The sequence below is a fragment of the Cornus florida genome, unplaced genomic scaffold (genome assembly GCF_030987335.1).
Source record: "Cornus florida cultivar Cherokee Brave unplaced genomic scaffold, ASM3098733v1 CherokeeBrave_3.0.0_Hap2_Chr11, whole genome shotgun sequence".
NCBI lineage: Eukaryota > Viridiplantae > Streptophyta > Magnoliopsida > Cornales > Cornaceae > Cornus > Cornus florida.
In genome coordinates, this window is record NW_026775581.1 from 69799284 (window position 1) to 69810066 (window position 10783).

The 10783-nt window shown below is 34.7% G+C and overlaps 1 protein-coding gene across 1 annotated transcript; it reads left to right on the top strand.

Annotated features, from left to right (window-relative positions):
- Window positions 1-2778: 2778 nt before the first annotated feature.
- LOC132281250 (probable LRR receptor-like serine/threonine-protein kinase At1g05700) lies at window positions 2779-7094 on the top strand. Its single transcript, XM_059782972.1, has 13 exons — window positions 2779-2884; window positions 2995-3535; window positions 3622-4127; window positions 4217-4355; window positions 4441-4512; window positions 4630-4701; window positions 4783-4863; window positions 5147-5313; window positions 5432-5640; window positions 5922-6048; window positions 6150-6212; window positions 6289-6478; window positions 6692-7094. The coding sequence occupies exons 1-13, from the start codon at window positions 2779-2781 to the stop codon at window positions 7092-7094; spliced, it is 2676 nt and encodes an 891-aa protein (XP_059638955.1).
- The last annotated feature ends 3689 nt before the right edge of the window (window positions 7095-10783 follow it).

Genomic DNA, 10783 nt, shown 5'->3' on the forward strand with positions numbered 1-10783 from the left:
TTCAATCGAGGCACTAGACTAGATATAAATTCACCAATTACTCTCCTAATACTAACACCATGCTTCCATCATCACAGATGAGAGATTATATATTTAATGCAACAGATAGTACATATCAAAATTATTCAGCTACAAACTAATACAAGTACTGGAAAAAAAAAAAAAAAAAAAAAAAAAAATTACCCTTCACAAAAAATTCCAAAAAAAAGCCTCAAAACCATTAAAATTCTAACCCACAGAAATTATACAGGAGGCTAAGAAACTCACATTATCAAACCCAGCAATGTTCTTGCTCTCAGTAAAAAACTCAGCTGGTGATTCTGCAGAAAAATAAATGAATCACCCGAACCCAAATTTGCACACAGAAATCTCAAGCAATATATATACAAATAAATAAATAATGCAAAAATGTAGATGTAAATAATTATTTATATGTAGAGAGAGAGTGAGTGAGTGAAAGAGAGACAGACTAACTGTAACGACCCTCACCCTGGCCAGACACAATATTATCCGCTTTTAGCTCACCCAGACCAGAGACTTCGCAAGGGGTCACCCATCCTGATACTACTCCAAGTTAAGCATGCTTAACTACAGAGTTCTGATGGGTTCACGATCATCATGGCTTTAAAACGCGTTGTGTCATAGAAGGGTGTTGAATCTATATATAGCACTTGCCCCATCCACACCCAGACGATGTGGGATTGTGCATCTATAACTCGCCTAGTGTGGTAGCCTACTGGTGCCCCCTGCACACGCTCACACACACCCGCCCACAAGGTCGCCACAATCACCCTCCCTTTGGGGCCCAACGTCCTCGTTGGCCACACTTCTGGCTGGGTCAGGCTCTGATACCATTTGTAACGACCCTCACCCTAGCCAGACACAATATTATCCGCTTTTGGCTCACCCAAACCAGAGACTTTCCAGGGGATCACCTATCCTGGTACTATTCCAAGTTAAACACGCTTAACTATAGAGTTCTGATGGGTTCACGGCCATCACGGCTTTAAAACGCGTTGTGTCATAGAAGGGTGTTGAATCTACATATAGCACTTGCCCCATCCACACCCAGACGATGTGGGATTGTGCCCCTGTAGCTCGCCCAGTGTAGTAGCCTACTGGTGCCCCCTGCACACGCTTACACACACCCGCCCACAAGGTCGCCACACTAACTCTATTTAAGAACGCTTTCCTTGGGTTTTCTAGGGGTCTTCGATTTGTCTTTCTTTGCTTCGATTAGATTTTCACTGCTCCAATAGAGAGGTGAACCAGAGAGATAACTCAAATAGGGAATCTACAACATCATCTGCATCTTTTTCATCTAAAGAGAGAGAGCATAGAGGGAAAGTTAGGGCTAGCTTCAACGTGAAAGAAGGGGAGCAGAGAGAGAAAGGGCTTAGACATGATATATAAGGTATTGACAAAAACTACGTCGTTTTTGTCAAATTTTTAATTATGTTTTCTATTAAAAAAAATTCATTTATTTTGCTATTTGGCGCTAAGTTTCCCGCCAGCGGGGAAAATTTTATTTGGAAAATATTGCTTATCTACGAGACAAAAAAGGCACCTTAAATGTGAAATTTATTCACGGCGTCTTTACTACACCCTAAAAGAACTTAATTATGTTTAATAATATTTTTTAATTAAAAAAATAATTTATCTGGCGCTAAGTTTCTCGCGAGGGGAAGGCTAAAAATAGTATTGCTTATCTACGGAGCAAAAAATACGCCTTAGATGTGAAATCTATTCACGGCGTCTATAATACACCGTAAAAAAACTTAAGTTCGTTTTTTTTATTGTTTTCTATATATATTTTAAAAGTAAGTACTATTGCTTATTTACGGGAAAAAAAAGGACTTAAATGTAATATTTATCAACGAGCAACATTTATCCCGTGAAAAGTGTACAAATATGCCGTAAATATATCTAAATATTCACGACCTCTTTAATACACCGTAAAAAACATTTTCTACGAAGATTCTACTAAATCCTCGTGAAAATATGTAACAATTACGAGGATTCTTTTTAAAAACTCCGTAAATGGTGGTAATCACGAGGCAAAATAAAGAAGCTCTGTAAATACTATGTCGTAAAAGCCCACATTTCTTGTAGTGTTTTGAAGTGTTAATATGTGAACGAACACAATCCCTTTAGTTCCTCAGTCAGTCTGAGCTACGGGTACGAGTAATTATGAGAAAATTTGGATTCAACCTTTACTTATATTTGTTCTTTCAAATTGCATTTGCCTTATCAACTTCAGTATCCTTTTTCTACATTGATATTTTGTCGAGCTTCAAGTCACTTAACAATCCGATTGCATTTTGAACACTATGGCAGTCACTTAAATTCTTGTTAATATGTGCATCTTCAAAAATTTTGAATAAAAAATGATAATAATAACTTCAAATTTTGCTTGGGCGTTACTTCATTTGTATTTCTTACCCCCCCAAAAAAAAAAAAAAAATAAAATAAAATAAAATAAAATGTTTTTCAGATGTATTTTCTTATATTTGCTACAGGTTAAGTAACATGATGAACAAGACTACACACGATTTGAACATTTAAAATAAACATTATGATTCGCAATTTGACTTGTATACACATTGCCAAAAGTTTATCTATGTCACCATCATAGCTTAGGTTTCAGTAGGATTGATGGAATAGAACAAATATTTTACGTTATTATACTATTTGGCAACATGAGCAGCCTATTGTTATATATATGAAGTTGGAATATAAATATAAGATCAACCATCCTCTACGCTTTGCCTCTTCAGCATGAAGACTCTGAGCAGAAGAACGGGGATGCCAAAATGCTTCCTCTTTGCATTAATTCTTGGTGCTTTTGCCCTTGCAGTTGTGGTTGATGCCCAGGACCCTTCAGGTTTGTAAACACATTTTTGTAACTATCAATATGATATATATATATATTGTTGTTGCTCTAAACATTTAGCTAATTATAAGGTCTCTCCTTTTTGTCCATTTCTTTCTCAGGCTTCATAAGCATGGATTGTGGGATATCTGAAGATTCCAGCTACACAGATGAGACAACCGGAATACATTATATTTCAGATGCAGCTTTTATAGACACTGGTGTAAGCAAGACTATATCTCCTGAATTCAAGGCTTTCAAACAACAATTCTTGAATGTTCGAAGCTTTCCTGAAGGATCCAGAAATTGCTACACCCTAAGACCTGCAAACGGGACAGGTAGCAAATATTTGATAAGGGCCTGGTTCATGTATGGAAACTATGATAACCAAAATAACCCACCAACATTTGATTTGCACTTTGGAGTTGATTTCTGGGACACAATATCATCGCTTGATACAACTACTATTTGGTGGACTGAGATCATACATATCCTTTCCAGTGATTATATATACCTTTGTCTCTTAGACAAAGGCCTTGGAACACCTTTCATATCAGCATTAGAACTAAGGCCTTTGTATGACTCTGTATATGAAACTGCAGATGGATCACCAGTCTTTTTTGATCGTTTTGATTATGGTTCAACAGCAAGTGAATTAGCCAGGTATGCCATCTTTCACATCAAATTGTTTTTGGAAGATTAATCTGATATCTTTATATTACTGAATAAAAATCTCATTATGGTACCAGTACCTCATATAGGTTCAAAGATGATGCTTATGATCGTATATGGAACCCTACTCCCAATTCCTTGATGAGTAACCCCAGGATGATAAGAAATTTGTCTACCATGAATTCCCTAGCTTCAAACCAATTCAAACTACCACTTGCTGTCATGAGCACGGCTACTACGTCAGAAAATGGCAGCGACTCATTGAACTTGCAGTGGAATCCTATCAATTCTTCTGACCAATTTTATGTCTACATGCACTTTGCTGAAGTTGAGGTGTTTCAGCTTAATCAATCCAGAGAGTTCGACATCTTTGTAAATGGGACATCAGTGTTGGACAAACCTATTGTTCCCGATTATTTATCAGCACGCACAGTGTCCAACTCCAACGGAAAACCTCTGTCTTTCCCAGAGTTCAATATTACAATCAACAAAACAAAAAATTCAACTCTTCCGCCCATCATCAATGCCATGGAGATTTATATTGCTAGACCAATTATACATTTACAAACAGATGATACAGATGGTAAGTTCTTACCTACATCTGCTTAAATTTCAATGGTATTGCATATAATGCTTTTTCTTCTTCATGTACTAAATCTCTCTGATTATTAGTTTCTGCTATCCTGGGCATCAAGTCAACGTATAGAGTGACAAGGAACTGGCAAGGAGATCCATGTGCTCCTGTAGCCTTTTTGTGGGTCGGCCTCACTTGCAGCAATGACGGTTTCAATCCTCCCAGGATCATATCTTTGTACGTCTATGCCTTTAAATAACCATGCTTAATAATTTTCCATCCAATTCCATATATTCACAAGATTATTCAACTTGCAATGTAGGAACTTGTCCTCAAGTGAGCTGACAGGGGAGATTTCTCCTAACATATCCCGTCTCATGGTGATACAATCTTTGTAAGTATTTCAATTTCACAAGAACCAATAAGATGCCAACTTGCTAATAAGATGCAAATCCAATTTAATCTTCTATATGACAAATAGTAAACAAATTTATCCTTTTGTTTAATTCAGGGATTTGTCAAACAATAAACTAACAGGGCAGGTGCCTAGTTTCCTATCTCAATTGGCTTCTTTGACAGTCCTGTAAGTTACTTTTCTCTGTGACATGAATTGTAAGCTTAACAGAATACAAAACAGGCCATCACGTTTGCTCTCCTTTTGCAGAAAGTTGAGAGGAAACAATTTCACAGGTTCAGTTCCAGAACCACTCCTTGCAAAGTCAGAAAATGGATCGCTCTTATTGAGGTTTGCTCTTTTTGCAAAACCACAACCAAAATTACCAAAACTTTTTCATAATGATCTACGATTTAATATTTCATCCCACCTCCCCCATATATGCCAGAAACCTTTTAAAAATAATACACTGCACCTCATTGTCGCTTTTAATTTTTGTGAACTTGTCAAACATTAAACATTTCCATACTTCAAAGTTGCTACATCGTGACTTCTTAGTACCTACTGTTGATACATATAGCATATACAATAAGCATTCATTGATTCTTAGTTTGATGTTTATCATCAACAACAGCATCGATTCAACTCAAGCTACTGAAAGCACAAATCCTTGTCAGTCTAGTCCTTGCAAAAAGCCACAAAACAAGGTCGTTATTCCAGTAGTAGCATCTGTCACTGCACTGTTCGGACTCTGTATTGCAATAGGATCTGTCTTATGGATCATTGAAAAGAGAAAACGAGGTATGAGGACCATTACTCTCAGTTTAAAGATCAAAATGTTAAAATCTTAACATTGAGCTCTCAATAATAAAAAATATCCATATTTAATCTATCTTTATCGAATTTAATATGATCCTAGTAGCCAGGAGACAGAAAGAAGGCTCCTTCGATGTAAGGAATCGAGAGTTTACATACTTGGAGGTAATGAGTATTACCAATAACTTTGAAAGAATTATTGGGAAAGGAGGATTTGGAACAGTATACCATGGCTATGTAGGTGATTCTCAAGTTGCTGTAAAGATGCTTTCTTCATCATCAATTCAAGGGTATAAGGAATTCCAAGCGGAGGTAATTTGCGTAACTCCAATAACAGCTTGATTAGCCATTGCTTTTAGAGGATGGAATCCAATAAAATGTTGTTTTTCCAGTAGTATTCCATATCAAATGAATATTTATGAGCTTTTGAGAACACAGAATTAGTGCTTTGAATTAAGTATCCTCCAATTCCAATTCCAATTCCAATTCCAATTCCAAAGTGCTGATTCGGTGCTCGCAAACATAGCTTTATAGAAAACTTGAGTACATCAATGTATGCAGTAAATTAAACTAAATGTGGTTTTCTATTGCAGGCCAAACTTCTTATGAGTGTTCATCATAAAAGCCTAACTTCGCTTGTTGGGTACTGCAATGAAGGCACCCACATGGGAATCATCTATGAGTACATGGCTAATGGAGACTTGGAAAAGCATCTGTCAGGTATAAATGTCACACTAGAATGTTTCTGACTAGAAAAGAATGCATGATTGTAAGTTCTTGTCATTAACAAAAAGACTTGAATTGCTTATATATATTCACAGATAAAAATCAAAATGTTTTGAGTTGGGAAGAGAGACTTCAAATAGCGACAGATGCAGCACAAGGTTAGTAAGTAAAACCCCTTTTACTTCTTATTTTCCTTTTAAAATTTACCTACTAAAATGTGGACTGGAATTGAAGGATTGGAATATCTACACCATGGTTGTAAGCCACCAATAATCCACAGAGATGTGAAGTCTAGCAATATCCTATTAAATGAAAAATTCCAAGCCAAACTTGCTGATTTTGGACTGTCCAGAGTTTTCCCAACTGAAAGTGGTACTCATGTATCAACAATTGTTGCTGGTACTCCTGGTTACCTTGACCCTGAGTAAGTATTTTTACCCCTTAATTTCCTAGTACTTAAAGGTTTATCTTTCGAAATCATTTGTTTCAAGAATTAATTACATTGTTACACGAAATCGATGACTAGACAATCGTTGAATCTAGAGAACATAATTTCATGATTTTGTTGTGATAGGGATAAATGTTTATTTTATTTTATTTTTTGAAAGGTAAATGTTATATACATTTTGGTTTGCAGGTATTTCTCATCAAATAGGTTGACAGAAAAAAGTGATGTCTATAGCTTTGGAATTGTTATCTTGGAGATAATTACAGGCCAACCAGCAACACCCAAAAGTTATGGCAAAACACACATAATTCAATGGGTTAGTTCCATGCTTGCAAACGGGGATGTTAAAAGTATTGTTGATCCCAAGTTAGAGGAAGATTATGATGTTAATTCTGCTTGGAAAGTTGTAGAATTAGCAATGGCTTGTGTATCTCGCACGTCCACCAGAAGGCCAACCATAGATAATGTGGTTATGGAATTGAAGGAGTGTTTGGCAACGGAGGTAGCTCGCCATGAGTCAGATCAATCCAATGATTCAATTCGAATGATACCAATGAATTCGGAGAGTGGAGTGAGTCCCATGGCAAGGTGATATCTCTGCTAAAAAGTTATTTGTGTAGGATGCTGATGTTTTCTGTATTTCACCATGTTAAGAGTCTCTAAAGAATTTGGGAGTCTATCATGATCCTCAAGTCTTTGTCCTAGTGGAGGTAGGTGTGTGTATTTAGGTGCAAATTGTGAGTTATATGTGGGTATGAACGAAATTTCTGTAGTTTTTCTATTCAAAAGCCGACTGTTGACCAATCACAATACCATACAAAACATGCTTGCACAAACCGTGCTCGCTACTTAACACATTATCATTTAAAATAAAACTGCATAAAACGTGCCTACCACTTGCCATTACCATGCACCTCGGACTTGTCATCTTATCACAATTAGCATGCTTTCAATTCACATACACATTTCATTTACATATACTTACATTTAAACATGTAAGCACTAAGAAAATAGGCATGTCTTTCAAAACATTAAACATTTAAACAGATAACAATCAAACATGCTTCTTAAACAATTACGCACTTTAACACATAAACAATGCAAGTCAACCTCCCATGCAAATCTAGGTAGGCCTAATGGTTTTCGATTCATTGTTCTGATACCAAATTTGTAACGACCTGAACCTACAGGGTCGAATCGTTAATCGAGTCCTTAATCGAACTCAAGGTCGTCTAAGGGTATTACCGTCCTTTTCTATGTCAACGCATAACCCGTACCTTATCCCAAGGTCCACAAGTTCCCGAACTTCAACTTCACAGGAGAAATACAAATGCAAGTGGAAGGGACAGTGTCGGCTGGTTGACAGCCATATGGCGGTCGACTGAAACAAAAGGGTCGGTTGATTAACTGAAATGGTCAGCCAGCCGAAACAATGCATCAAAATGCATACTCTCGGGATCTCCAGAAAATGGTCTATCAACTGATTGATGGTTCAGTGTTGGTCAGCTGGAAAAAGGGATACGGTCGGCTGACTGAGGTTGTCGGCCGGACGAAACAACACAAACCACAATCCCAACTCTCTGACCTGCTCGAAAATGCACCGTCGATCGGTTGACAGCCCAGAAATACTATTATTTGCAAACTGGAATCTCAATGAACCGAGCTTGTTTGTGAGCCAAACCTGATATACAACCTGCCCCAAATTCACAACAATAAGGTACAACATTCCCCAGTCATAAACGTCAATAAACTTCTCAAAAATAATCCACCATTTCCCTATTCATTTCCAAATATATAAACATAACTATTACATACATCAAAAAGCTATTCTCTGAATATATTACATCAAAACACTATCAAGATTCATGATTACAATTACAGGCCACAAAATATACAAGCTGTACATGTCTTGATAGGCTTATACAAAAATGAGACTTAAGTACAAAAAGATGACAAAATGATTTTTTAAAATCCTACCCACGTCTATGGTGAAACATCAAAACATTTTCCCAAAGCAATTTTTTTTTTTATTTCATTTCAAAACAAAATTTCCTTTTTCTTGCCCAATGCAATGCATGAATGCTTCATGCTTTCAATATCATGCCAATAATAAATTTTTTCACATTGCATTCGAATTCAACAATATAGCATGCTTGTACAAAATCTCTAGAGGGCACATTATACTTTCACCTAATTACAAACCAGCATTTTAAACACATAAGTTAAGAAATAACTCACATAGCATGCTTCTTCACATTTTAACAATTAGCACATAGGCATTCTCAACATAAATGATACATTAAAAATTATATATATATCACAAAAACTTCATATTAAATAAAATTCCAACATAATCAAGCATGCTTATACATCATAGTCAAGAAATAATGCACAAAGCTCAAAGAAAAGTGCATTAGAACACCCCTACTTCAAATAGAAGAACAATTCCACTAAAACCCTTAAATCCCGAAAATCCAAAGTGCTTTAAACTGAACTTTGCTCCGATCAAATCGAAGGCCTTGTTGACTTTGCCTTCAGTGGCAAGGTCAAATTCCCAATAGCTTAGTACAGATCTAAGCTTACAACTGTGGCAAAGGAAAAAGAAAAAAATAGAAAATGTGAGGGAGAGCACTGCGTGAGGAAGAGATGATCATGTAATGTCCATTTGTTCACTATAAGTGGCTAAACGAGATTAGTGGGGCCAAGCACTAAGATAATATCTCCATATGCCTTATATATATATATATATATATATATATATATATATATATATATATATATATATTAAACACATTACAACCATCATTTAAACATATAGCCATGTAATTAAGCCAAAAATAATCATGCATGAAATACAACAAACCCAAAAAAAGTAATCCTCGTGCACTAAAATACTGGTTGCAGGTCCCACATGGGATCTCCTGGCCCGAAAAAATGAAAAATGTCGAGATGGCAAATAATACATTTCTAAGAGTCCTGAACTCAAAGAAATGCCCCAGACAAGGATTAAAATAATCCAAAAAATTAAAAAATTCTCAAAAAATGGAAAATAGAAAAATGGGAAATATTACAAAAGATAGATTAAAAAGGTAACAAAAAGAAACAAGAGATATGTGGTTTCTCACCTTCGCTAGCGCTGAATATGAGGTTTAGCGTTGAAAACTAGGCATGAAGGCGAAGAGAGATTACCTTTAGATATTTGTTTGTTTTTTTGATTTTCTTTTTTATGTTTTTTTTTAATATATATATATATATATCGTACAATATTCATTTAGACTAATTTATTTGGATGTAAATTTTTATTTTTTTAAAAAAAAAAATTTATGGTGTTTGATAAGTTATTTTACACGCTCATCTGATGGACTCGATCTCAACATAAATCTAGACATTTGCCAAACACCAAAAAGTAAAAAAATAAAAATATTTCACTTAAAAAAAGAAAATATTTCCAACAAGAATATTTTACCTCGAAACAAACAGAGCTTTAGTTTTGCGTTTTTTTTATATGTTTTTGATTATATTGTAAAAAATGATTAGGAAAATCAAGTCTTACTTTTTCTTAGTATAAAAGGCAAAAAAAATAAAAATTAAAAAAATTAAAAAAAAATGTTATAGGATTAATGAGTCATTTAAATTATAAACAACACAATCGTTTGGTTACACAATTACTTATATCGAATTAAAAAAATTGGAATTATAATACTTACGAAAAAAATTATATGTAATTAAATTCATTTATTTAACTATTTAAACATGTCCAAATTTATAATAAATTTTTTATAAAGGGTAAATTTTTAAAAAATAATAATAATTTATTTAAATTTTTAATAAAATTTTTAATTTTTGTATATTATAAATTATAGTAGTTAAATCTTCAAAGATTTTTGGAATTAAACTTAATTTAACTTCATAATATAATATTCATTAATTAACTAAACTTTAAAAGTACTTAGAAAAAAAGAAAGAAAGATTACATATTTAATTTTCTATTCCAAAATTCTACTTCTATTTGATAAGGGTATAATTGGAAAATTCTATAGTTTAAAACCAAGATGATATTTTGTATATGTAATGATCTTGATTTTTATCTTATTCCATTTTCTGGATGTTTTTTTTTTTTTTTTCTAGATTTTTTCGTCTTGCGTGCTAGACACCGTGGGGTGTGCCAGGTGAGTCCCGAGAGTTGTTGGGACATTTTCTTTAATTCAGGACTCTTGAAAATGCAAAGGCTGTCATTTCGGCATTTTTTCATTTTTTGGGCCAAAAGGTTTCAGGTGGGAC

Bases quoted from the DNA above. Each gene is read 5' to 3' on its own strand.
- LOC132281250 (XM_059782972.1), top strand. From the start codon at position 2,779: ATGAAGACTCTGAGCAGAAGAACGGGGATGCCAAAATGCTTCCTCTTT. The intron at 4,128-4,216 runs GTAAGTTCTTAC...TCTGATTATTAG, and splicing joins ACAAACAGATGATACAGATG to TTTCTGCTATCCTGGGCATC. The intron at 5,641-5,921 runs GTAATTTGCGTA...TTTCTATTGCAG, and splicing joins ATAAGGAATTCCAAGCGGAG to GCCAAACTTCTTATGAGTGT.